At 41.2% G+C, this 26,738-nt stretch overlaps 2 protein-coding genes across 2 annotated transcripts; one reads left to right on the forward strand and one right to left on the reverse strand.

Annotated features, from left to right (window-relative positions):
• Positions 1–13,851: 13,851 nt before the first annotated feature.
• ARL14EPL (ADP ribosylation factor like GTPase 14 effector protein like) lies at positions 13,852–19,607 on the reverse strand. Its single transcript, XM_057749765.1, has 3 exons — positions 19,512–19,607; positions 16,492–16,631; positions 13,852–14,074 (listed from the first exon to the last, which is right to left on the reverse strand). Exons 1-3 carry the CDS (start codon positions 19,605–19,607, stop codon positions 13,852–13,854), a joined length of 459 nt encoding a protein of 152 aa, XP_057605748.1.
• Positions 18,065–18,669, forward strand: LOC130861166 (eukaryotic translation initiation factor 1-like). Its single transcript, XM_057749772.1, has one exon. The coding sequence runs from the start codon at positions 18,065–18,067 to the stop codon at positions 18,404–18,406; it is 342 nt and encodes a 113-aa protein (XP_057605755.1). The 3' UTR covers positions 18,407–18,669.
• Positions 19,608–26,738: the final 7,131 nt, after the last annotated feature.

Consider the following 26,738-nt stretch of genomic DNA (forward strand, 5'->3'; position numbering starts at 1 on the left):
GGAGGCACAATTGCAGACTCCCCTTTACCCAATGACTAGGAAAAGAAATAAAAACAGTAAACACCACAAATAGGTAACAGGGGGAAAAAACCTACCCATTGACAGCAAACAAAGGAAGAAGCATAGCTTAACAGAACACTTGAAAATGCAACTGCCAAGAAAAAAAAAGAATGTCTGTTTTGGCTAAGCTGTATCCTGAAGGTGATTCCCCACACTGGTGGAACAGTGCTAGGAAAAGCAGGCATCCACAAAGCCAGGAGAATTCTTTCTACCCCCCACCTTAAAGAGGAGCAAAAGTGGGGGTGGGTAAGTCGTCAGCCCCAGGGGAGTCATGGGACATCCTTGGAAAAGATACGTCTTGAAAGCAGATGCAGGACTCCATGGAGGGTGGAGGAACCTCCAGGAGTCAGTCTTTTGGTGCCCCTGGGGGAGGGGAAAAGTAGAACAATGCAGAAAAAAACAAAACTATACCTAATTTCCCAAATGAGGACTGCAAAGCTGGAAATCTGAAGAGAAAATAAGAAAAAAAGATATCCTAAGGCAAAAAGCCAGTGGAAAAGTTTCCATCAGAGCCACAGAGAAAATAGCCCTTCTTCCACCCCCACCCCCACCTCAGTGTTAACACTGGCTGAAACCCAGGGGCACCCCGATCCGTCGCCCATACTAGGTGGAAATGAAAGACTGAAATAGGGATGTGAATAACCAGGGCTGACAGAAGGAATCAGAGCCTCTGGGGCGCCACCGTTAGTGAAGGTTTGTTGCCCCTCGGCGACTGGGTGTACCCTGCCAAGTGGAGTGAATCCTAATCAGGATGGTTAAGTACACCTCAGAGCTGAGACAGGGAAAAGTAAACCCACCATGAAGTGCTGAGTCCCAGCTGCCCCCGCTGAAGCCTTTGTAAGAAGAAGAAGAAAAAGGAGAAGGAGGAGGAGGAGGAAGAGAAGGAGGAGGAGGAGGAGGAAGAGAAGAAGAAGGGGAAGAAGAAGAAGAGGAAGAAGGGGAAGAAGAAGAGGAGGAGGAGGAGGAAAACAAAGATGAAGACACAGAAGAGGAAGAAGAAGAGACAGAATGCAATTCTAAGACAACTGGATGGAAAACAGCTGTCGTGCAAGCAGGCAGAGGAAGTAAGGAGACTGGGCACTACATCAGAGACAACAGAGGTGTGGGCAGAACGGTCTGTGCTAAACATAAATAGGATGAGAAGAGAGGGCAGGACCACTCTGCACTCCTGCTACAGAAAAACACAGGAAGGAGAGGTACACGGCATACAAGAAACAGATGAAAATTTCAACCTAGAATGAAATATAACCTGAGACAGAAGAAGATGCCATGCATGATTGCTCAATATAAAATTTAATACGAAAATAAATTCAGTTGGCACAGGAGGTAAAAGACAACTTGATGAAACAACAAAATTAGATGTAAAAGGCATTGCAAAACCAAAGAAAGAAACTGAAGACTAAAAGCACACCACTTCCTAATACTTACTTAAGAAACAGAAAAGAAAGAGACTAGACACAATTGCAAATTGAATTATTGACAGAAAGAAAGGGCTATTCCTAGCAAATGCAAATGAAAGAGAGACAAACACAAAGTAGATACTGAGAACAAAGAAAAGCCAACCTGAGCATAACTGTGTCCCCAAGACAAGAACACAACAAAAAGACACAAAAATACATTCAACTGCTGGAATAAAGAGTCTGACTTTATTTTTGATGTGACAACTGATGGCTTTCAAGCCCCCATCACTCCCTCTTCCCTTCTGCCCCACATCTGGGCAAACTGATGAGGAAGCCCCGTTGCTCCCTGCTTTGGCACTGGCAGGACCTTCCAACCATGCAAGCCCCCGACTGTGTGGGAGAACCCTCATCCTGGCCCCACTCCCTAAACATCATAAAACCCCACACCAGTCACCCTTCCTCGCTCTCTCTAGCTGTTTTTGGACCTGCTGGGAGCTTGTCCTGCTCACCCTAGAAAGCCTCATGATGTGAGTAATCAACCTCTTCATACCTTCTTGGAGTGTGTGTGTGGTGCCATCAGGCTCAGCAGCAAACCAAATTTGGGGTGGGGGATCCATCTCCCTTCTATGAGATAATCACAACAAACACATACTAGAGGGCATTTTGCCTACAATGTTGGAAAAACTGAATCCGTGCTGTGACGAAAGAGTAAATTGTTTTCTGGAAGCACCTGATATAGAATGATGATGCTGGGACAAATTCTGGTAAAACCATCAAACTCCAAGGATAAAGAAGAAATTCTTCAGGCATCCAGGTGAGAAAAGTAAGTCACTCACAAGAAGAAAGAAATGAACAATTCTCAGACCCCTGCATAGCAATGTCTACAAAGTTTTGAGAAAAGTGCATTATGTCCAGCCATGATGCTGTTCAGTTATCAGAGCATAATCGTCTCGATTATGTTTGTAGTTATAGTTTTCACAGGTTCTTTTTGGGAAAACTGATAGTTAAAAACAAGCCAACCAAGAGATTAATAAAAACAAAGAACACAGGACTGGAGGTGCTATGGCGTGTAGTGATCGTTAAATCCATTTAGAACCAAGATTCAGTTAAAGTGTAAACTATGCTTATGAGATTAGATATAAATATTTGAGTGTTTGAAAATGTAAAATTAATATATAACTAAGAGAACTAAGTTAAGATGCACAAAATAAGTGGAATAAAGTTTTATGAGTACTGGTTTCTTTTTTTTTTTTTTTTTTCTTTTGGAGTACTGGTTTCTTAATCTTCCATGGCACAGCACCAATAAATGCTATCTTAAAGGAAACATCACTTAAAAATAAATTGACTGTAACTTCTTAACCTTTTTTTATTTATTTTTTTTGATCTTTTCAAGGGTAACAATCTAGAGAGCTGTGGTCTGAATATGGAATTATTTTGCTTCTTCATTTTCTTTGACCTACTCAGTGATAACGTAGGCAATGTAATCAGAGAGATTTTTATTTTGAAAACAATACCAGCAACTTGAAGTCTATAGCTTGCTTCATGAATCATATTGTCACTGCTCATAAAGGCGTTTGAGTTTGTGAGTCCAGTCTTAGAGGAATATTTTAGGAACACATATAACTTTGGTAAAGAAAAACTTTTTTTTTTAAAAAGCAATTTCTTCGGTTTCTTTTTTTCTCTTCTCCACTTTGATAAAACTATTTCTATATAGCCATATATAGATTTCATAGACTGCATATAGATTGAGATCTAGAAAAATATCCATATAGAGATTCCTGGAATTTGGCTTGGTTAATGTTTATGGTGTTATTTCTGGTTGGTAAGATTTTCTATAATTTTTTACCTTCTGCTTTTCCTTCTCTGGACTGTTTGGATTTCCAATAATGAGAATGTGTTATTTTTATAAAAACAATAAAGTCATTATTCAAAATATAATGAAAACAAAGTGAATTAGTTACGCATTCAAGTTAGTTTCTTATATGTATTAAGTAATAAAAGAGGTTACATATCAACAAAAATACTTTGGGTGACCCAAATATTAACATCATTCTCAAGGTAATTTGTAAATAATATTAATTTATTAACCACTATCAAAATTTACTTAAGGTTCTTTTGTGTTCAGGGAAAGCCCAAAATAAATAATTAATACAACTGTATTTGAAAAGAATGCAATCATATATCTCTCCATTGTAACTGCCCATCTTTTATTTACACGGGATTTTTAAAAGGTTTTTCTGTTTACTGTTTGCTTAGAGTAGCAAACTGATGAGATGGCATAATTACTATCCCCCAGGAACAGTCAGCATAGCATTACTAAAGACAAAGCAGTGCTTCCAACAAGCCAAACAGCCAGAGAGGCCCCAATCTGCCTCATTAGAGCCACAAGTAACAACATAGGGTTTGTTTGACTCTTCACCCCGTTTGCTCATTGGTCCAACCACATGCCTGCCCATTCTCAGTTCTAAATCTGGAGTCAAGGAGGTTCTCCTTTTCGATCTGAATAAAGTATGGTTTTTAGTTAATAATAATTTGTTGGTATTGGTTCATTAATTGTAACAAATATGCTATATTCATCTAAGATATTAATAATAGGGGAAATTGCATGTGGGGTACATGGGAACCCTTTATACTGTCTTTGCAATTTTTCTGTTTTCTAAAACTGTTCTAAAAGAGGAAGTTTTTTTTTTTAAAAACCTATTAACTGTTCGCAACTCGTTGAATTATAAAGGAAATACTGCTGTCAAAATGACGCATGTAAAACTTAGAAGTATCATCATCTCCATGTTTCTTATAGCAGCACCACTAGATCACAGGGACTGTTGGGGATGCTGTGCTGTGCTGTTCAGCCCAACCCCCCCAGGAAGGAAGGATATATTCCCCCATCTGCTGGGAAGGTTGCTGGCTGACAGCTCTAAGCTGCAATCCTCTTCAGGGATTTCCTCACCTGAAGAAGCCCACCCAGCTCAAGGTCATATCCACTCCTCAGAGCAGCCTGTCTCCAATTTCTATAATGTAAACGCTCCTACCATGGCCTGTTTCAAGCTACCAATGTTTTGCCAATGAATGGACATTTGGAAAGAGATGCTTGCAACCCTTCTCCTGAGCTGGGAGGAGCCAGCTCCAGTACACCACTGTGGCTCCCTGAGTTCAGACTGGGACAACCTCAAAGAACCATTTCAACTCCAGAGCTTTCTGGGGCCATCTAAGTCCTTGGTCTGACGGCATCGCAGCCCACCGTCTCCCTCTATCTAATCTTGCTTCCTTCCCACCCCTTGCCAGGTGTTGAACTCAAGAGCCCTCCTAAACCAACTTTCTGCCTGCTAATGTCAGCTCCGATCCTACTTCCTGGGGAACCTAAGTTGCAACAGGGATTCTTATTGGACGAACTGATCAAGACTATTATCAATAACAGCATCAGGTACTTGAAGACAATTATGATGGTGATGATGATGGTAGAGGTGGTCACGATGATGGGAAGACAAAGGAGAGAAAAACTTTTTGTCTGTTAGACTCTAGAATTTCATTTGAACAAGAGTTCAGGATATTTGTCAGGTGGGATTGAAAAAATTAAAATGATAGCCAAATATTTTAATGAAAAGCATTTATGTTACCATCTAGGAAACCCAGAGGGCCTTTCATAACCATGCCCACTTTACTTTCATATTCCCATCAACATGTAATACATGATGTAGCTCACCTTCACCCAATGTGCATTTATCGAACATCTTTGTGCCAAGCTCTGTGCCAGGGATCTGGTATCCAAAAAAACACAGTCCTCCTCAAAAGGAATTTACAAACTAATGTGAGATCTAAAAAAAGACAATACAAAGCAAAAAAGGTGCCATGATTGATGTGAGCATGGGGCAGGGTAGATGCTCTGAATATACAACGATAGCCACCATTCATCAAGCTATGCTTACTGTGTGCCCAGCAACGTTTTAAATGCTTTGCAAGCATTGTTTCACTAAATCGCACAGCAATCCTGTTGGCACTCTCACAGGTAAGGAAACTCACAATGAGACTCTGAGTGGTTTTCCCACAGTGACTCAGGGAGTGGTGGGTAGAGCCAGGATGTAGACTCCGTGTGCTAACTCAAGACCTAGCACTCCTAACCACGGTCCTGCTGAGAGATGGAGAATGACTGACTAACAAGGAGTGTGTGCGAGAAGAAGAAGACAGAAACTGTGATGCAAGAATATCAAAAAGACCACAAAAGAGACTGGGAAAAAATAGTCAAAGAAGAAGGAGGGGAAAGAAACAAGAGTAGAGATGATTTCAAAAAGCAGAGCATGGCCAGCAGAGTCAAACACCAAGAGGAGGTAAACCAAAATAAAGATGTAAAGGTCCTTGGGCTTTAACCACAGTGCAGTCCTTGGGGATCTTGACAAGGGAAGTTCTGGTTTGTTGGGGGGTGAGCAGAGCTGATAGCAGATCACAGTGAGTTGAGAAATAAGTAAATAAGTGACAGAGAAATGGACACGGGTGTTGAATAATATTTTGTTGAATATTATTCTGAAGCTTGACTGTTTGGAAAAGGAGAGGCATCAATAGACACAGGTTCAAAGAGAGACCTTTCTATGGTAGATTTTGCATTGGTTTTTCTAAGGGAGAAACTTGAGAATGGGTAGTTCATGCGTGTTGAGCTGACCTGTCTCTTTCACCTATTTTTTTTTTTTTGGTGAAAAAAAGCCCCTGATTTTATTTGGGCTAATTGTCTTCTCCCACTCTATACTGTCTTGGTGAGACTGCTAATCTGGGAGGGTTCTGACATACCGTAGGACCGTTCAACACTTTCCCAGGGACTGATTAACACCAGGACAAAGAATGGTTCGAGTTGATTCACCCCTACAATGATGAGGAGTCCAGCTTCTGGTTAAAAAACCTACGTGAGACTTTTCAGGCCTGAGCATAGGCGATTACAAGAGCTCTCCCTGGACGCCTCATGGGAAGGTTGTCCTTCCCCTCATTGGTGCACATCCAGTGCACTGCAATCTCTGAGGGGTGCTGCAGTCAAGGACTCAGGCCTCTCAGACCTTGTGCTTTGCACACTTGCATTCCTAGCCCCAGGGCCTTCAATCCTAGGTCTCTTTATCTGAGGCCTTGGGCAGACCTCTGCTGAGGCCTCCTTATTGGGAAGAGGAAGGAATCCTGAAGACATCTTTCCCCACTCTGACTCAATACCCAGGACTCACCCACTCCTAACCCTTGCCTCCTGACCCCCCCATCCCAGGGTCCATAAAACCGCAGGAGCATTTTGTTCAGGGCTTGTCGACAGTAAGATGCCCCCTATGACTGCACTGATCCACCTGACCGTCCACCATGGGGAAAAGGGGATGCTGGTGCTTTGTTTGGTTTTCGCCTCTTGCTTTTACCATCGCAGTAAGTGGTTAAAGACTTAACTCTTTCCTTTTTGGCCCTTTAATCAGCTGCTGTGACACCTGACAGCTCTGCTGTCTCTCCCAGCTCAGCTAAGCTCCTGACAATTGGTCCTGAGGATGCTGTCCACCGTGCATCGCTCCCAGCTCCACAGAGCTGCCCTGGCACCTGCTCTTCCCAGGTGGGATCTGGCACATTTCCTTACATGTGGTAAGCCCTTTTCTGGCTTAAATTAGCCAGAACTGTTTGCAGTTGAAAAACCTCAGCTGACATAAGCATGTCTGTATGCTGATCATGAAAAGCCAACAAAGACTAAGTATGCAGAGATATAGAAAAGAAAGAGGACAAATAACAACGATTAATACAGCGGGGCTCCTGAAGATGCAGGGGAAATGGGATTCAGAGGTCATTCCAATTGACTGGTCTTTGACAGGAGGGAAACTTGTTTCACTGAACCTAGAGAAACAGAGGCAAGAAAAGGATAGAGATTTGTATGAAGATTTGGGGCGGGGAGATAATCAGCACATCAAAGTTATCTGTGGTGGGTGACCTCTCTCATTTCTAAGAGGAAACATTGCTGAGAGGTGGTAAGTTTAAAAGGCTTAATGTTAAATGGTTGCCGTGGTGAACAACTAAGGAGCTCATTGGACCAAAGGAGGCATTGCCATGGGAACAGGTAACAGCATCAGTCTGCTTAACTACTACCTTCATCACAGACAGCTTGAGAAAGAGACGTGGAGGGAATTACACATTTTATCTGAAATGTTTTCTAAACTTGATGTTTTTGCTAAAAGTAGCCTTTGCTTTCAGTTATAACTTTAAAGAAAAAAAAACACCAGAATTAAAATGTATTTACCAAACTTGAAAGACTGTCATAAATTTGGAAACATTAAATTGAAAAATTGCAATAAACTTTGGGAGAAAAACCCAAATCTATTTCAATTGTGGTGTCTAGGTTTTGTTTTCTAAAATTTAAAGTACATATAAGTGGCCAGCAGAGGGAGCCAAAACCACGCATATAACTTTCCACAAAGCTTTTGGCAAAGAGGTTTCTTAAACACTGCAAAATGCAAATGAACCTCATCTTCCAAGAATATACACAAAAATCACTGAAATCATATAATTTAATGCTACTCTGATGCCAAGTACACTAGAGAAAATTTCAAAGCTACAAGAGGATTCTGAATCTCAAGTAGCTCAAAAAAGAAGCGTTCCTCACTCCCTCCCTCCCTCTCTTCCCTCTCTCCCTCTCTCCCTCCTCCCCCCTTTTTCTCTCTCCTCTTTCTGGGGCTGATTTGTAGTAACTCCCCAAAGCTAGGTCATTTGTATTCTGTTTCAGTGGAAACATTCTGTGGGTTGTATCAACACTTTTTCAGCTCCTGCTACAGGGAGCATGCTTGTTACAGGTGTGTTGTTAAGAAACAGGACAAGAAGCTCTGGCTCAGACCTCTTAAGTCAGGCTTCAGGTATAACTTAGGGAAAAGAAGGGACACATTTCTCGTGGAAGTTTGTGGAAAAAAATTGCTGCCACTAAATACAAGTGTCTTTCCATTTTCTGCATGATACCTGTGTTAGTTAGGGTATTTTGTTTATAAGCAAAAAATCCAATTTTGTCTTTAGTGGGAAAGTAATTTAGTGAAGAGATACTGGTTTGTACTATCCTTTGAATAGTTTATAACTAAAATTTGGGGAAATATTTTGTAATATAAAATGATAATGAGTTTACTTTGTGAACAAACTTATGTGCACAAATTTGAAAATTTAGATTAAATGGATAATTCCTAGAAAAACATAACTCTCCAAAATTGACATTAGACTAGAATAGAGTAGAATGTAACTGTTTTTACAATTGCATGTATTATTAAACACTTTCTTATAAAAACCAACCAACCAGCCAACCTGAGACCCAAATGGCTTCACTGGCAAGTTCCAGCAAATATTTAAGGAATGTTTGGAAACCGAAGTCATCTGAAACAAAGCCTTCTACCGAAGAAAAAAAGGCATGGTAATCCACAACTCCTTTTGTGAGACAAGCATTACCTCAATACCAAAGACCACAAGGGAGTTCCACTTCTAGAAAGATGGGGTAGATGTGATAGGGACAGAGTAAAGGCACAAATTAGGTAATTAAATAGTTAATCCCCTTAGGGGATTGTAGGTAAAGAAAAAGGTATGGGAACCCCCTGTAAGTTAATGATCACTCAAGAAAGCAGGTTTGCTTAACCACAAAACCAAGCAGACTGCTGAGCAACAAAACCATGCAACAGAAGCATGAGACATGTCCCAAAACAATAAAACAATGGTGGCATGAGACTCACATCCTGCCCAGTGAGCTCAGTAAATTAATGACCCCAGGACATGCTCTCTGCACATATAAAAAACAATAATTAATGGAAAGGTGACATTCAAAGTGAAAGATCCTTGTACTAAAGCATAAAATAATTTTTCCATAGTGCCATGACAGTCCTGGCTCGCCCATGTAGGGACAAGAAAACTCCCCTGCCCAACCTGGAGGAGGAGCTGATGATGGAAGCGTGATGTCTACTCAACAATGAGGAAGAAAGCGATCTTCCCCCCCACCCCGCCCTTTCCTTTGATTATAAAACTGTAGCTCACTAAGTTCTTGGGGCAAGGCACATTTTCGCCCACCTGCTTGTAAGCCTCACACATGTCCTATTCTAAGTCACTTCTTATCTATCACTTTGCCTCTCACTGAATTCTTTCTGTGTTGAGACATAAAGGACTGGAGCTTCTTGGAGCTCTCCCCAGATGCCACCTAGCGGTTTCAGACATACTTTTTTCTATTTCTTTAGGTAAGTACAGGTTAAAAGGCTAGACATGATAAATAAAACATACACAAGATGACTCTGAAAAAAAGAGAGAGGAAGGCGGGCTAGATAGGGACCCTGGATACGAGGAATGACACAGTTTAAGTAGCCTGGGTTTTCTTTCTACTTCATATATCCCAGGTTTAAACATTTTTTTTTTCTTACCCTTTGTATCTCAGCACCTAGTAAAGCAGCTGGCAGGTAGGAGATGCTTGATGAATGAATGGTCACTAAGTAGTGCATCTATTAAGCATTCAGGGCTATTGGATTCACTATCAAAGGGAAAACAACTAAAGTCAGTTCCTGATCTCTTTGAATTTATTCTATCTGACCTAAGCATCATCCAATTTTAAAAGAAGCATAGAAAGAGAGGAGGGAAATTCTGCTGAAACTGCACTATAAACACAAAATAAACACAAAATAAACACAAGATAAACTACTTGTTAGGCATGGATATTCCTTCCACAGAGTGAAAAAAAATTATGGAAAAAGCAGAATTTTAGGAAATCTATGAATATGAAAAAGAATATTCCAAACCTAGGATTAAAATATAGATTATGAAAAACGAACAAGTATGAAAACTGCTTTGGCTAGATAATATATTTGGAGACTGTTCAAACTAACCTGAAAACTGTAGTCTGCCATTACAGACACCACAGAGAATGAAGGAAAAAGAAACAGTAGAAGGGGAAAAAACAAGATGTAGGGATATTCTTTTAATTATTTTATACAAGATATAAGCTAATGTAAAGCACTCAATGCCTAGCACATACTAAGTGTCCATAAATACTCGACAGTCAAGAAATCCACACATCAATGGCACCTGCTAGCAGAGCCACTTTGCTGTGTTCCCAGGGGCATTGGTGGCAGTGTAGCCCAAGAGAAAGGCACTCCTGGACATGGGCGGCCAATAGCCTGAGTGGCCAAACACTGCAGTCCTGCTCACATAAGTGTTTACATTTCTGAAGCATTACAGAACTACAATCCATGATAGCCACAAAATATCATAGCTGGCGTTGTTCACTTTGCAGGAAAGCCAATAAGTGTATAAAGGAGAGCTTAAGTGATTTCTCTATGCATGAGCATCCCAAGGTCCCCGCCTGTAAAGGATCCAGGATATCCTGTATTGGGGGGAGGGGGGAGGTGCAGAAGGATGGTGTCAGATGCCGTATGGAGCCCTTCTCTTACAAATTAGACTCAGATAAAGTATTCTACAAATTGACAAGATATGGCATTCCACCTGTAAATCCTTGTGTGAAGGAGAACTGAGTGACTCGTTTAAATCCTTCAGTAAATAGCAGTTTATATTTAAACAACCTTCTGCGAAATAGCTTTCCTTACAATTTCTATACAGATTCATGAAGACACACCATCAGCATTGAAAGATAGCCAAGTAGAAAGAGAAAAAAATCCGATTACACTGACAAGACAATTTCCTTAATGTAATCAGATAGTACGGCTATATTCCTTGTTAAACTGAATTTAGTTCAAAAAACAAAAGAGCTTTGTGATAGAACTAGATACTCACAAAATAAGTTTTTGACAATTCACATAAATTTATTTTTGCAATAATCATTCAGTGCAAGAGGCTTTTAAAAAAAAGCATTGAATTGGCATTAGCTCAAGATGAAATAAACCAATTTATTAAAAAAAAGGACTTCATCAAAGGTTTTACTAGACTTCCATAAAAGCAGTATGAGGTATCTGCTTAATAAATATGTGAATTTATTTTATTTTTTTGCTTTACTTGGAAAACTTACCAACATAATTTGCCAACACATGTTTTAAACCAGATCACTTTAGACCAGATCCTCTCAACTCATGTTTAAGACTGTAGGACAAGAGGAGACAACAGAGAAAGACACTTTAATGTTACCTTGCCTGATGATTTTTTAATATGAAAGTAAGACAACTATGAAAAGGCAGTGTTTCTCAAACTTACCTGATCATGAGACCTACTTGAGGGTGCTTGTTTCAAAGTATGGATTCCCAGGCCTCATCGCTAGAGGTTCTGATTCCTGAAGTTTGGGATGGGGCTCAGGAATGCATACTATTAAAAAGCACCTGGATGAGCTTTACAATCAGGCCAATTAGGGACACCCTTGGTATCATGGCAAGAACACTGACCTAGATTTAGGGTTCAAAACAGCAAGGTTGCCAGGGCTTCTGTTTGTCCTTAACTGAGTCATTTTAATCTCACTGGGTCTAAATTTGCTTAGTTGCAAAAAGCAAAACAAAACAACAGCAAGACTGTTTTTAGTCTATAAACCCTATGAAGACAGGAACCAGCTGAGTTTTACTCAGAGCTCCAGCCCCGTGCCTGCCATAGAACTGCCTCTTGGTTATTATTTTTCGACACATCACTAGTTAGACAACCTGTAAGATTCCTTTTCAACTTTAAAATTGTATGATTCCAGGGCTTCCCTGGTGGCACAGTGATTAAGAATCCGCCTGCCAATGCAGGGGATGTGAGTTCAAGCCCTGGTCCGGGAAGATCCCACATGCAGCGGAGCAACTAAGCCCGTGCGCCACAACTACTAAGCTTGTGCTCTAGAGCCTGCAAGCCACAACAGTTGAGCCCACATGCTGCAACTACTGAAGCCCGAGCACCTAGAGTCCATGCTCCCTGAAACTACAGAAAGCCTGTGTGCAGCAACGAAGACCCAATGCAGCCAATAAATAAAAAATAAATTAAAACAAAATTATGATTCTAAAATAAATAATAAAAAATTCACTTGGTTAGTCATTTACAAAACAACGATTATTCTCAAAACAAAACATAATGTAAACCAAAAAAGGCCCCTACTCCTTTGGTCTGGTCCCAGACCTGCACATTCCTGGTGAGCATTTCCCCTTGAAATGCTGACTTGGGTGATTTGATTTCTTCCTCCCAGGGCTGTGATGGTTAAAGGTAGTCAACTGGAAGCATGTGGCACAAAGTTGTGCCTGGAAAATCCAGTAAATTCTGTGAGAAACAGAGTCTGTTCTCTTGCTGCACATACAGGATTACTGCCATCACAGCATGACTTGCAGGATTTTGTTACTTTAGTCCCAAAACATACTGTCAAATAGCAAGTCTAGAATTATCAGGAACCTTCCCTGGCATGTGAATTTTGCAGTAATAAATGCTTTTAAAACTGATTATCCCAGAAAAAAACCCCTGAAAACTCTGTAACATTTCAAGTCCCCACACCATCAGCATCAACATCACCTGGGAAATGCAAATGCTCGAGCCGCGCCCCAGACCTAATCAGAAACTCTGTGGCTAGGGCAGAAAAATCCACCATATAACCAGTCTTCCAGGTGATTCTGATGCACACTGAATGATGAGAACCACTGAGTTAGGGTAAACAGGACTCATGAAAACAAATTTAAAGAAGGCTGAGTGGAAGTTTCTATAAACCTCCTACAATGTATCAGAATTGAAAGAAACTACAGCATGTATCTAGTCAACCAGGCATCAATACACTCAATTAGCCAACACATAGCAACATGCTTTCATATAATAACTTATTTCCTCCTGTTGAAAAAAATTCTGAAATACTGATCCTGAAATAAAAAATAATATAAACCACTGGCTTTTAGAATATTCAAGTCCTAATGTTTCCATTTTACAAATAAAATACAAATTTTTACTAAAAATATTGCCAAGTATTACCACATTTCATTTTAATATTATTAAAATATTAACAATAAAAAAATGAGGCTATGGGTATGCAGCGCCAAGTCACAAGGTTTTGTTTTCTCAGTCCAAATAGCAATTCTGATTGAGAACTAGTGACGTGTAAGATTCTAAGGGTAATTAGCTATAATAAATGTATGATTCTATGTTCTACATCAAGTCAAGCTCCCAGCTACAGAATTCTGAATATCCTCAAACTCCATTTCTTAAGGTACCTGCAAACAGGAAAGGGATTTTTAATCTGAGAGCAAAGTAGTGATGGAGGTGTCAGTGCTGATATCCATCCACGGGCACTCTCTTGGGTCACAAGGAGAGGAATTTGAGAGGTCACAGCAGGAAGGTTAGAGAAGGATGGCCCATCCCACGCTGTCCTATGGCTTCAGGCAACATGAGTCTTAAGTATGTTTTTTTTAAAGATTTTCCCCCAGCCCTAAAATTCACCCAAGAAGAAAAGGCTGGCTTAAATGTAAAGAAGAAACGGGTCAGCCCACGAGGGCGGCTCCTAGTCGGGAACGTTGAACGGCAGCGCGCTGATGACCTCCCCAGACTCGGTGACGATGGCGTCGTAGACCCAGCGGCGGTTGCACCGGCACTCGGGGCCACACTTGTTGGAGTTACACTTGGGGCAGGGGTAGAAGCAGCCCAGGCAGTTCTTCTCCAGGCAATCGCACAGGTCAGCGTCGTTGCAGATGAGCCTGCCACTTTTGTCATACTTCTTCATAACTCTGCAAAGAAAAGAGAATGACACTCACAGGATGGTGCAATTTCCCGCAACACTGAGAATAAATTCTTGTGTGGCAATCTTCCTAAGTAGGCTCCCTGTACTCTGAGGAAGCGGCACCCTAAAGATGACCCAGCAACACTCCAGAATGCTATAAGGCAACATGTCCTGGGAAATTCAGTCAATATGCCACCAATGACCAGTGCAGCCAGGCTTGTCACCTAGAGTAAGGCTCCACTCTTCCAGCATGTTGGGCAATGTAATATCCCACCTAAGCAAATTTTGAGGAATTACTGATTAAAAGCTATTGAAAGCTTCCTTCTACAAATCTTTACTTAAAAATATTCTTGATGGAATTTTCTGTTATTAATTACATTTTTTTTCTTTCTTAAAAAAATGGTGCATACAACTGAAACTAAAACAACGTTGTAAATCAACTATACTTCAATTTAAAAAAAAAGGAAAGGAAAAAGCACTATGGTGAACACAGTCACATTTTGAATGAATCCAGATAAGCATTAGAACTGTCAGTTACTATACCAACATCATTAAAAACAAAAACAAGAATAAGCAAACTGAAAATTCCTCTGCTAACAATCTCCTGATGTCACTGCTTCTGTCCCTTTCTGATTGTTTTTCACCCAGTGTCAGGGGAGGAAGCTGTCATAAACTCTGAGTGACAGCAGGAAGCCCTGTACCAGTGGAGAGCAGGAGTCTACACTGTGCTGTGTGTCCCCACACTGCCTCTGTCAGCCTCTACAACAAGTCCAGGAAGCAAAAGGCTTTCACCAGGATACTGCCACCGTCTCAAAATCAAACCATCTTGAAATAAATCCTTCAATACTGAGCTGCTTGAAATCCTGAGAACGACAAAAGTACCTATGTAGAGCCTGTTCTATTATGACCAGTTGAAGTCAGAAACGTCTGTGAAATTATGACCTTCTGCACCCTTGGTCCCAAGCCGATGTAACACCTCCTTCCCTTCCTGCTAGGTAATGCTGGTCCATCCTCTTCCCCCTCCCAATAAAGCAGGAAAGGTTAAGGATCATTACGCAGACTTGCCTGATTATCTCACTTTAGCAGGAGTGCCTTCCAATGAGGATTTACATTGGAAGCATCTCACCTGAGGAATGAGAGCTCCTACACCCATCAGGAGATGCAGGTGTCCGCAGACAGGGAGATGTGAAATCTATTATGGGAATGACCGGCGTGGGGAGTCACGCAGCCGACAGAGAGCCCAGGTCAGACTCTATCCTTCTCCCCGTGCGTTCACGCAAATACTCCCTGCCTTGACTCAGACATTAAGACACAGATCCTACAGTTTCCTGCCCATCTGCTGCCTAGTCTATATAATTCTGGGCTAGCATATGCACATGAAGTGTATAAGACATACATACAGAGATAGAGAATAAAACACTTCCACCTGCCCATTGCCCAGCTTAATAAAGGGGTGTTGCACCTTTGACATCCTCTTCAGGCTCCATCCATTGCATCCCTGCACTCAGCCCAAAGGAACCACACCTTGATGTTATAAAAATCATCTCTTTGTTTTACTTTTCATTATGCCATATGTGTGTGTTATCTCCAAGCACACGGCATTTTGCCCTCTGTAATTTATTTTTTTAATTCTACAACATGATTTAAAATTTTCCATGGTGGTGCATGTAGCTGTATTCAAATATTTTCACATCTATATGTATTCCACTGTACAAATATACCAGCTACTTATCTTTTCCATTATGGATGGTCATCTGGGTTTGCTGTTGCAGGGATGCTATGAATTTCTTCAGGAATATGTCTCCTGTTGTACACGTATGAGTTTTTCCAGGATATAAACCCAGGAATGAAGATGTTAGGTTATTAGGTACAGAGGTAATGCCAAGCTGTTTTAAAAGAGTGGCTGTGCTATTTTACACTTAATTCATGTCCTATAGCTTCATCAACAGTGATACTGATCTTTTAGATCATAAATAACTTCGCCTACCTAGTAATTTGTCTCTCATTATTTTTAGGGTGTCTTTTAAAGGGCATAGAGTCTTAATTTTAATGTAGTCAAATACATCAACCTTTTCCTTTATGGTCTGCTTAATTTATGCCTCTGATGCGCTAGCAGTAATTGAATTTATGATACTTCTGTGCCCATCTGATACTTGAATTCATTCCCATGGTTATATTACTTCTCCTTCTAATGATACATCTTTCTTATTTTTAATCACCTTTCCTACTAACAGCTATTATTCTAGTGCAAGGATTTCTGAAGCCTGTTTTTAAAAAATTGATGCCTAGTTGGAGATCATAGTCTATTGTACTTTAGAAAATACATTTTTAAATCATAAAAGAGGCAACCTTTAATAGCTTTGTCAAGGAGAACTCACGCATTTTATAATCTCACAGATCAAATATAATAAACCATGATCTTACTTGTATTTTACAGAAAAATACTCATTCATCTTTGACATCCGCGCTTTCTTTTTCTGCTGCCTTGTTTCAGGATTAAAATCTGCTACCTGTGGTCCAGGGTTTTGAAAAGCCAAGCATTTTAACTGCCGCTCTATCTGTTGCTATGAAACAAATAAAATGTATTAATAGTAAGAACCAGATAGTTGTGTCTGTTTTACATTGCATCAAAATGAAGTTTCTGTGACTTTTACCATGCAGCATGACAGTTTAGCTATTATCCCTAGAGAAACAAACAGTTTAATCTGATTAAGTTTCAAAAGATGATGTGAATTTCTTCAAATTAGGTCATTCTTTCTGAATAAGCAAATATACAGTGTAAAACTGATATAATAAAAACATAAAAAACAATCGAGGAGGAACAGAAGAATTCCCTTTATACCTGCAAAACACCCCTTGGCTTCTCAAATCTGCTGGGGATGAAAGCCAGAATTAGCATTTTATGGTGAATAAGGACGAGGGAGTAAAAACGCTTCTGCCCAGGTAAAGTGTCTCACAACACAGTGAGAACACACGGTACACACAGCCCTTCCCTTCCTTCCGCGCTCTAGGGTGTGTTTCAGAACTCACTGCGCTGGGAGTGTGGACCCCATCAGGGCTCCACCAGAAGGCTCCCCTCTCAGTCAAAGCCAGCTTGCAAGAAGAAAATCTTGCGTGAATGACTTTCTAGCATGTGAGTGGAAATTTTCAAAAGTCTCTGTTTCAGGATACTTATAATTCGAAATTAAATGGGGCCTAATCAGAAGGACAAATAATAAAGATGCTTCAATCAATCCTCATAACTAATTTTGAACACGCAGCACATACGTCCAGAAGAAAGGGAATGCTCTTTTGAAGGGTTTTAGAAGAAAATAATCTGAATGGCCCACAAACCCTTAGACTAACCATATACATGAAATATTACATTTGGAAACCAAAGGGAAACTTTTGATGTAAGAATTTCAATGTAGCAAATTAGTAACAGAATCTTGGGCTTTTCTGCAATTTCTTTAGTTTCATAGTAGTCTAGTCAGTCTAAAATAATATGTGTGTTCCTTTACAATTTCATTTGGTTTGTGTGTATAGGTTTGTTTTACAGACTTCACCTTACCAAACAATCCTGTATTTAGGGATAGCTGTGCAATAAACACAACTTAGCACGATCTACTATTATTCGCAGTAGCAAAACAGGAGTTCAGATGCCTCTGTTCAAATCTCGGCTCTGCCACGCGTTACCTGTGTGCTTTGAACAAGTTCCTACTTCTTCTAAGCCTCAGTTTCTCCTTTTGCAAAATGGGTTAACAACAGTATCTTGTGGTAAGGGTTAGGTGAATTAACATACGTCAAGCTTTAGAAGCAGGACTGACATATTATGGGGAAAAAACACAAGGATTTGTTAAATAAAAATACATATTCTCCAGTCACCGAGCCGCCGTCGAGGACTCAGCAGCCTCCCCCTCGAGCCCCCTCGCTTCCCGACGCCCCGTCCCCCCCGCCCGCCTTCTCCAGCCGCCGCCTTCCGCAGGCCGTGTCCACCAAGGAAAAGGAATCGTATGGTATGTCCGCTATCCAGAACCTCCACTCTTTCGACCCCTTTGCTGATGCAAGTAAGGGTGATGATCTGCTTCCTGCTGGCACTGAGGATTATATCCATGTAAGAATTCAACAGAGAAACGGTAGGAAGACCCTTACTACTGTCCAAGGGATCACTGATGATTACGATAGAAACAAACTAGTGAAGGCGTTTAAGAAGAAATTTGCCTGCAATGGTACTGTAATTGAGCATCCAGAATATGGAGAAGTAATTCAGCTACAGGGTGACCAGCGCAAGAACATATGCCAGTTCCTCGTGGAGATTGGACTGGCTAAGGACGACCAGCTGAAGGTTCATGGGTTTTAAGTGCTTTTGGCTCACTGAAGCTTAAGTGAGGATTTCCTTGCAATGAGTAGAATTTCCCTTCTTTCCCTTGTCACAAGTTTAAAAACCTCACAGCTTGTATCATGTAACCATTTGGGGTCTGCTTTTAACTTGGACTAGTGTAACTCCTTCATGCAATAAACTGAAAAGAGCCATGCTGTCTAGTCTTGAAGTCCCTCATTTAAACAGAGGTCAAGCAGTAGGCACCTGGCAGTGTCCAGCCTGATACAAAGCAGTAACAGTGATGTTTCAGCCAAGTCCAGAGCCCCAAGATCACAGACAGGCTATGTCTGGCCAGAAGTTCCTCAGCAATCCCTCTACAGTGTTCCCTGCTCTAAGAGAATGTCACCACCTGAACAGCCCTCGGTGAAGCTGAGAGTGGAGGATGGGGTAAGGCAGCAACGGCAGCTGTACTGCTACAGGGAGTCTGATCATCGGGGAAAGATCCCCTGATGTCTCCAATGTGACCAGGTGGGCAGAGCTTAGAGCCTCCCCTTCCCTCTACTGAGGTGATGGGACATCTGGCTTGCCACCAAGGTCTTTTTGACCAGACATATCCTAGCTGATCAATGTCCAAACTAGAATGTGAGGCCAACCTTCCATCAGGTAAACTTTTGACAAGGGAACAAATTTCAAACGAATGTATCTGTCATGTAGCTGTAGAGCTTGCAACTTACTAGCAACAGCTGCCCAATGCCATGTGAAGTAACAAACTGGTTTTGGGTTTTTTTTTTTCCCCTTCAGTTTTAATGTTATGTAATGTATTTAAACCCTTATTTAAATAAAACTTGTTTTCAGAAACAAACAAAAAATACATATTCTCTACAAATATTCCACTCCAAGGGCAGGATTTTTATTGCACAGGACACTGCGGACTGAGAGGCACCGAGGGGATAGGTGAGGTGAGACCAGCCTGGCTGTGAGCGGGGTGAAGACGAGGAGAAGCCCCATCGGCACAAAGGGGCAGAGATCCTTCCTGTGGAATCCTGATGGGGCCCACCTTCCCACCCAAATCTGGGGCATCTCAGAGACTCCCAAGTTGGGAACTCCCCAAATACCATGGAATCATTGTATCCATGAGCCATACCAGTTGCTTCTGTCCGATTTGACAGTTTTTCTCAGGAGGACTTTGACCTGCATGTCTCTCTTGCGTGGAATTGTTTTTTTCTGCTTGCTCACTCATTTCCGATCACTAAAAAAAAGTAATTGGAAAAAAGTAAAACATTAATATCACACATCCTGAGTAACTTAATCCTGTGACTATTTACTCCCCTGGCTTTTTTTTTTTTTTTTTTTTAAACACTCACTCAAATCCTGCATCTGACTCCTCCAGAACACTTTACTGATGCTTTTCTCAGCCTGGTGTTCCATGAGCAAATCAACTGTACCCTTTACAGTCCTTAGCATCACAGACCTCACTGGAGCCAGTAACCCTGGGACCATCCACTCCTGCATAAGAGGACTGGGAATCCTTAGACCTCCATTCTTCCCCTTCACACATAATCCCTTGAAAAAGAGTAAGACACGTTAATATCTTACACACAGCCCCAGTAACTTTGTGCAAATCTTATGGGTTCCTACGGTTTCATTACCACCTTTTCAGAAATCATTGCCCAGTCTGCCTCTAAAAACCCTGACCTCCTCACTCAAGCTTTCTGACAAACTTCTAACACAACTTGAGCTAAATGGAAGTCATCAGTTTCCCATGAAACTCAGCTGCTTAAATGCCTATAATGTACACAAGATGTGAGTGTGGGGGAGGGGCGGGGGGCGTTAGGTGACGCTCACACAAGGTGCCAACCACAAGTGCACAGTCCAGGCTGCTCTGCAGTGTTCTGTCAGAAAGGATCACGCGCCAGAGGAGGCTTCCGCAGCCCTGCTGCCTCCCCCGTCTCTCATCAGCTACCTGCACTGAGTGCAGGGTGCTGTCTCCACCAAAGGACCTGAGCCTTGGGCTTGACCAGTTCATTTGGCACCACCACTCTGCCAACTGGAAATTCCAGCTCCACCAACGCTTCTCCATCCCCTCTGTGTCTAGGGCCACTAGACACGGATGGTTCACTCTTCTAACCCCACTCTCCAGTTCCCAGCATTAGGTTAGGCAGTCATGTTCATTTTTCTTTCCTAACATTCCTAAGGTTGATTCTTCCTTTCCCTTCTGTTATCAGGTAGAAGCCACCCTAAAGATAGCAGCAGTATTAGTGATAGTAGTAATAGTACCTTACCCTTGACCAGGATGGGCTTATGGTTCCCCTCAGTTTTACTAAACTTCAAGTCTTCTCCTGACTCTATGCCTTGACCTCCCTTTTCTTAGATCCTTTACTTCAGAAAACTTGTCATTGTAAATTCTTTCTCTGCTCCATTGAGATGTAAATCTTCTCCCTGCCTCTGGCCAGTTTTACAGCCCCAGAAGGTCTTTCTCAAGGACTAGCAGCCAGAAAGACTGGGCTCCTATTTGTCAGTCTCTGTGGGAAGGTAGAAGCCTAAGTTGCTAACTGGTGGATTGGTGAGTGCCAATTAGTAAACACAGGTGACCCAATCACAGAGAAAAACATTTGCAAGCTCGGGAATTACTCAATGTGCTCAACACCTCCCATGGGTCAATCTCTCCTCTAAAGTCCTCTAATATTTTACTCCCACCTTTTATTTCAGTGGAGTTGAGTTCAGACTGAATTCTGGCTTTCCTTCCCTGTGATAGCCTTGAATAAAATCTACTTGGCCTGTTTCACTTGACCTGGTGCTTTGACACTGTCACATGTAATTTCACATCTGATCAGCCAAACATTCCCGGGGAGCATTTTCCAAGTTGTCTGGAGATAAAATCATATGGAGCTATTTTAAAAATGATAAATTCCCTGTCAAAGGCCAGCCCTGCTGGGGTTATCACCTGCAAGGGAAAATTGTGATGATCTGTATAATTAAGTGCTCCAGGTGAATCCTATCCTTAGGCAATTACAGGAGATATTAGGATAGGTAAAATTTTCTTCATCCAGTTTTGCCACCTGATCCTAAAACTATTGCCCATAATTTCTTCCTACCCCAAATTTATCCAAAACATTGTGGTCCTGTTGATATTCCTAAATCAGAAATGTCTTTGTCTTATTCCTATGGAAAGACTTCAATGACTCCCCTCCGTCAATAACATCCCACATCCCTGGCGACGGTCCAACACAACCGACTCCAGTGACCTGTCTAGGCTCACCTCCCCGTATTTCTTCCCTTGAGCCGAAGCTACTGACCTGCCCACTCCCCTGACCACCCCTCCTGTCTCTTCCCTAACTCACTCTTTCCCCTTTGAACTCTGGTCTATCTCTCTGCTCCAAGAAGCCTCCCCATCGCGCTGATCCTCGAAGATTCCTCTCTCTCTTGGGCTCTGTTTGAAGTTTCCTCAAGAAAATTGCCCCTAGAGGGGCCCTAAAACTTTTAGCGTCTTCATATAACAAATTTTCTTTCACATAGGAATAGATATGACTTTATGATGATCTTTGCAAGCAAGAACTTCTGAAAGAGCATCAATTTAACTATTAGGAGAAATGAATGTTTTATGTAAATCCCTCAACCAAGATGCCTTTAAGTCCTTTGTGAAATGTAGGTCTCCACAAATAGATTGGGGGAAAACTTACTCCTTTATTTTTTGAATAAAGCAAATGGAAATTATAATAAAATTTCACCAGGGCCTGAAATTGTAATTGGGTTTTATTAGGAGCTCAAATTATCTGTCCCAGGAAAAGTAATAACATGGCTCAGAACTCCCTTTTTACCCCTGCTTGGCATTCCCCAGGCAGGGGTTCTTAACCAGAGAAGGAAAGCAGGGGGTGCTTGAACTTGGATGAGTAAAGCATGCATGTTTATTTTCACTAAACTCTAACTGAAATTCTAGCATTTCCTTTTATTATAAGGCAACCAACAAACCACAATAGTGTTAGTGGTACTTTTGACAGATGTTTTCATAACCCGTTATGGTTGTTGTAGATATGTCAAAATGGTATTGACACGCATCACCTCTTCAAAATGATGGTAGTTCTTAGACCTGCTGCTAGATCGTATTTGATGCATGAATAGTGAAACATATATCACCATCATAAATTGTTTCCAACATTTTGATAAATGTATTTCAATATAATTGGTTTCCTTTGTAACCTTACAGATTTTATTTTTATGAAATTTAAAACATCATTCTGAAAAAACAAATCATTCTGAGAAATGGTACATAGATATAACAGCTGGCCAAAGGAGTCCATAACACAAAAAATAAGATTAAGGACCCTTGCAGAGAAGCAGGGAGAACCTACTGCTGCCACCTCATGGATTATGGTGATAAGAAACAACAGCTCCTGGCTATAGAAGATGCTCATTTTCAAGGAAAGGGCTGGAAGCAACAATATGGTATATCCTGGGGAATTGCATTTAATGGAACACACAGTGTATGACATCAAATTAACCAACTCTCTATTTTGTCCTAACGTATGTCAGGTTGCCTGTAAAAGATCCACAATATAGTCTAGCCCAAAGAGAGTCTAGCTCCCCAAGTGGCAGACATATCACAGACTCCAAGAGCAGTGATCCTCAACGTGTGGCCCAAGGATGGGGCAACTGTTTAGCACCAGGCTTGGGCCGGAATGGGTATCAACCACGTCACGGAGTACATTGGGTAGTTCAGCCGACATTTTTCTTCATAGCAAGACTGTCTTCCTGGAGGAGGCAGTTCATGGATTTCCATTCTGGCCGAAGCTCCTTAATTCACCTTGAACAGGAACTTTGAGTAGCACTGGAGTGCATGTTGGCTGCGACATTCATCTTCCTTCTGTATTCAGTTTAATTTTCACATGCAAGTTCCTATCTCTATTAGGTCTTCAGCTCTGGAAGCCGTCTTACATTTTCTTTACCCCCTCAGCAAGCCTAGAACTAGTAAATAGTACTCAATAAATATTTCATAAATCTTATGCTAATAACACTAATTATTAGGCATCTATTATGTGCCAAACGCTTTGCTAACCATTCTACACATATTACTTCATTTAATTCCACTACAACGCTCTGAACTAGATACTGTTATTTCTATTTTACAGGTGAGGAAACTGAGGCCCAGAAAGATCATTTAGGCCACGTGGGTCTAAAATCCAAATTTGTCTGACTCCCCAAACTAAGCCCTTTTCAGGATGTTACACTGCCTCAAGATGTGTTTTAATGATGACCGCCATCTCTACACAGGATACTGCTGAGGGATGGGATGTAACCAACCCAAGCCACACAGAGACTTTTCAAAATGAAACCTGGACTGGGAATAGGGGAAGGTACATTTAGATCACGTCAAGTCGGCCTCCTCCAGCTCCACTGGGACACATCTCTAAGGTGTGGCGGGAAAAGGCTCCCACCTCAGGTACATGGGCCACATCTGACCTCAGGATTAGATTCCGGCAGAAGTCAACTTAAAAAAAGAAAGTCACCTCTAGACAAAATTACTCTTGAAAATCCCTTCAGAAAATGCTGCCCGGGAAGAGCCCTATACAGCCAGGCCTTTCTCTGGTTTCTCAGGTTAGGAAGCAGACAAAGTAGTTGACGTGTGCCTACGTAGGAGCCCACACGGTTCAGTGATGTTTACCTTTAAACCCCGGGTCCATTCACCTTGGCACGTTGCTCGCTCTATGGAGGCCTTGGGAACCAGGTCACCCTAGAAACAGCCCTGGGTCCAGAGCCCCACCTTCCTGCTCACTCTGAGGCGCAGCTTATCCAGGGAAATGCAGTCAAGTGACTCACAGCGTAAGCACTCACCCTTATCTTCAGGATGCCTGCAGCACCGTAAGGCTGAATTTATGTGAGCTGATTGTGTCTTGCACAAGGTAGAGTATTTTTTCTTTTACTTTTATCCCTAAGGACACTAGCAAAATATCAAAGGAGGAAAAGTGTTCCGTTTAAACTCTAGCTCAAAAGTTGATCTCCACTTTTACTCAGTAGCAGATAAAGGGGTTTATTCAGAGATACTACCTGTCAGACACCCCTCCGAAAATATTCAGAAATAAAACACACACACATTTTCATTCAATGCCCTTGCAGTAGACAATCAAGCTCTTTCAATCTCATTCCGTCTCTGGCCTCAGTTCCCATCTTGGTAAAAATGACAGATCCCTGAGACAATTGACAGGTGAGTCAAATCCCACCGGGGGCATACCTGGGAAGGAGAAACAACTGCTGTGCTGGCGATCAACTAAGTTGTTCCCCTGCTGCTCCCTCCCAGCTGATTCGGCTGTTTTCAAAGCCACAAAACTGCTCTGTAACCTCCAACAAAATCTCCATTGCCATTTGTCCATAAGAATTAAAAGTAATTTTGATCCAAGCCTTTGACAGTGTTTTTGGATAAACAAGGTTAATACTTCAGAAACAACTTTATTTACAATGTATAAAGATTTCTAGGAACACTTATATTGCTGGATTTGCCAAAACACACACACACAGACACACACACACACCCTTCCGTGGCTCAATGTAAAATAATGTGAAAACAGCTATTATAGATTTAAAATAATTTGAAATGCACTCAGCACAGAATCTAATAAGCTATGCGACCATATTGTTGCTTTTTTCTTTCTTTCTTTCTTTCTTTTTTTTTGCTAACGCTGAGAAGGCTGCAGTCTGGGGTGGCTCTGAAACCAAAGCCCTTGAAGGGCTTGTCTGGGTCAGTTACAGATCAGCATCCCCGAGGGCCTCTCTACTCACACCTCACTTATAATCGGGATCTCTTGAATTATACATTTAAATTCTTCCCTGCAATTTTAAGGATTATAAAAAAACAGAAACGTGTCTGTTTACCCTGCCTCATCAATGGAAAGCAGAGAAGGAAGAAAACTCTTTTATGAGACCAGCAGCCTGGGCCCTTTCAGCCTTATGCTGATAAATATACATTCAGCATCGTCCTGATAGATATACTTCAAAACCACTCATCCCAAATTTCAAGTGTGGAGGTGCTTTTTTCTAGATCCCTAAGGTCTTTTTAAGCTCATGTCTTAGTTTTCATTTTTGTTTCACGCCTGCAACAAAATAACCTCAGCTTTCTTCTGCTCTTAACTACAACACATTAATATGGCAATATCATTCAGAGTCAACATTCTGTGACTTGTTTTGCCTCTTCTGTCTCTACCAGCTTCAGAGGGATTCAAGTTTAAGTGCATCATTTGAAAAGGAGCATCTTTCCAATGATGATTTTCACAGTTTTGTTAGTGCCTACTTCTTAATGAGAGTTGCCTTGCCAAGCTGAAGCGGTGGGTGGTAAAGAGAAAGTACACATACCTTTAAGCTGGATGACAAAGAAGGGAAGGATACTGGAGGAAAAGAGAAACTGTACTGCCTTGTTTCCTTTGTTTTGCTGAGAAACCATAGAACCCTCTGGGGAAAAGTCAGAAGGCCCCTAAGGTGCTCCTACAATTCAACACTTTGTAATAGTGGCTAAGAGGAGGAGAGATGGAAAAACAGAGGGGGTAGGAGGTGGGTGTAATTGTTAACTCTCTCTTCCGCCACGAGCCTATCTAAAATTGTATGGATTCAGGGAATGATCTTTCAACTTTCACCCATCTTCCATCTGCAATAAGCAATGAATCTAGAGTTTCCGATTTGACTGTACTGCTCAGTGTCATATCTCGACTTCAGATATTCAACTAATGTTAACAGCAAATTGCTGCCTGGTGATTTTTATACTTCAGTGTAAAGAGTTTAGTATACACACACACACACATTATAGGTACATATATGTAGTGTCCTTGCAAAGAACAAGGAAAGGAAACAAAATCATCCATTACAAGAGGTTCCAACCCATTGGGCAATGATACAAAACCTGAAGGTGGGGCTGGAATTAAATATATTTGACCTGAACTTTATATCCATTAAGTAACTGCTATATTTTTGAGATTACACAGTAAGTATTACATATAAAAATATATATGATATTGCATATGTATGCAATATCATGTATGTATATATTTAAGCTAAAAACCGCTTAGGAAAAAACTGTGTTGTCCCAGGAGAAAACTAAACCACGTTTATAAGCTGTGTCTAGGACATATATTAATCTCAAAATTACAGTCCTCTAATCACTTTCCTCTGCCACCAGGACTCAGATATTGTGCTGTGAGTCATTAAAATCACTTCCGAGGCAGGTTAATACCCACCTCATTCGTTTGTGAATTATAGAGTAAAAACCACCATTTCATTCCTAATTACTTTTGCTGCAAAAACAAGGATAGAAAACAAAACCTTCAGTTATAACAGCTTGCAATCTATTTGGCAGTGATGCAAAACATTAAGGTGGTACCAGAATTAAGCA

The sequence above is a fragment of the Hippopotamus amphibius genome, chromosome 1 (assembly GCF_030028045.1).
Source record: "Hippopotamus amphibius kiboko isolate mHipAmp2 chromosome 1, mHipAmp2.hap2, whole genome shotgun sequence".
Taxonomy (NCBI): domain Eukaryota; kingdom Metazoa; phylum Chordata; class Mammalia; order Artiodactyla; family Hippopotamidae; genus Hippopotamus; species Hippopotamus amphibius.

Excerpts from the sequence above, each read along its gene's own strand:
- LOC130861166 (XM_057749772.1), top strand. The coding sequence starts at position 18,065 with ATGTCCGCTATCCAGAACCTCCACTCTTTCGACCCCTTTGCTGATGCA.
- ARL14EPL (XM_057749765.1), bottom strand. The coding sequence starts at position 19,607 with ATGAGTGAGCAAGCAGAAAAAAACAATTCCACGCAAGAGAGACATGCA. Across the intron at positions 16,632-19,511 it reads AAATCGGACAGAAGCAACTG|CAACAGATAGAGCGGCAGTT; the intron begins GTATGGCTCATG and ends TTTGTTTCATAG. Across the intron at positions 14,075-16,491 it reads TATTTTTCTGTAAAATACAA|AGTTATGAAGAAGTATGACA; the intron begins GTAAGATCATGG and ends TTTTCTTTGCAG.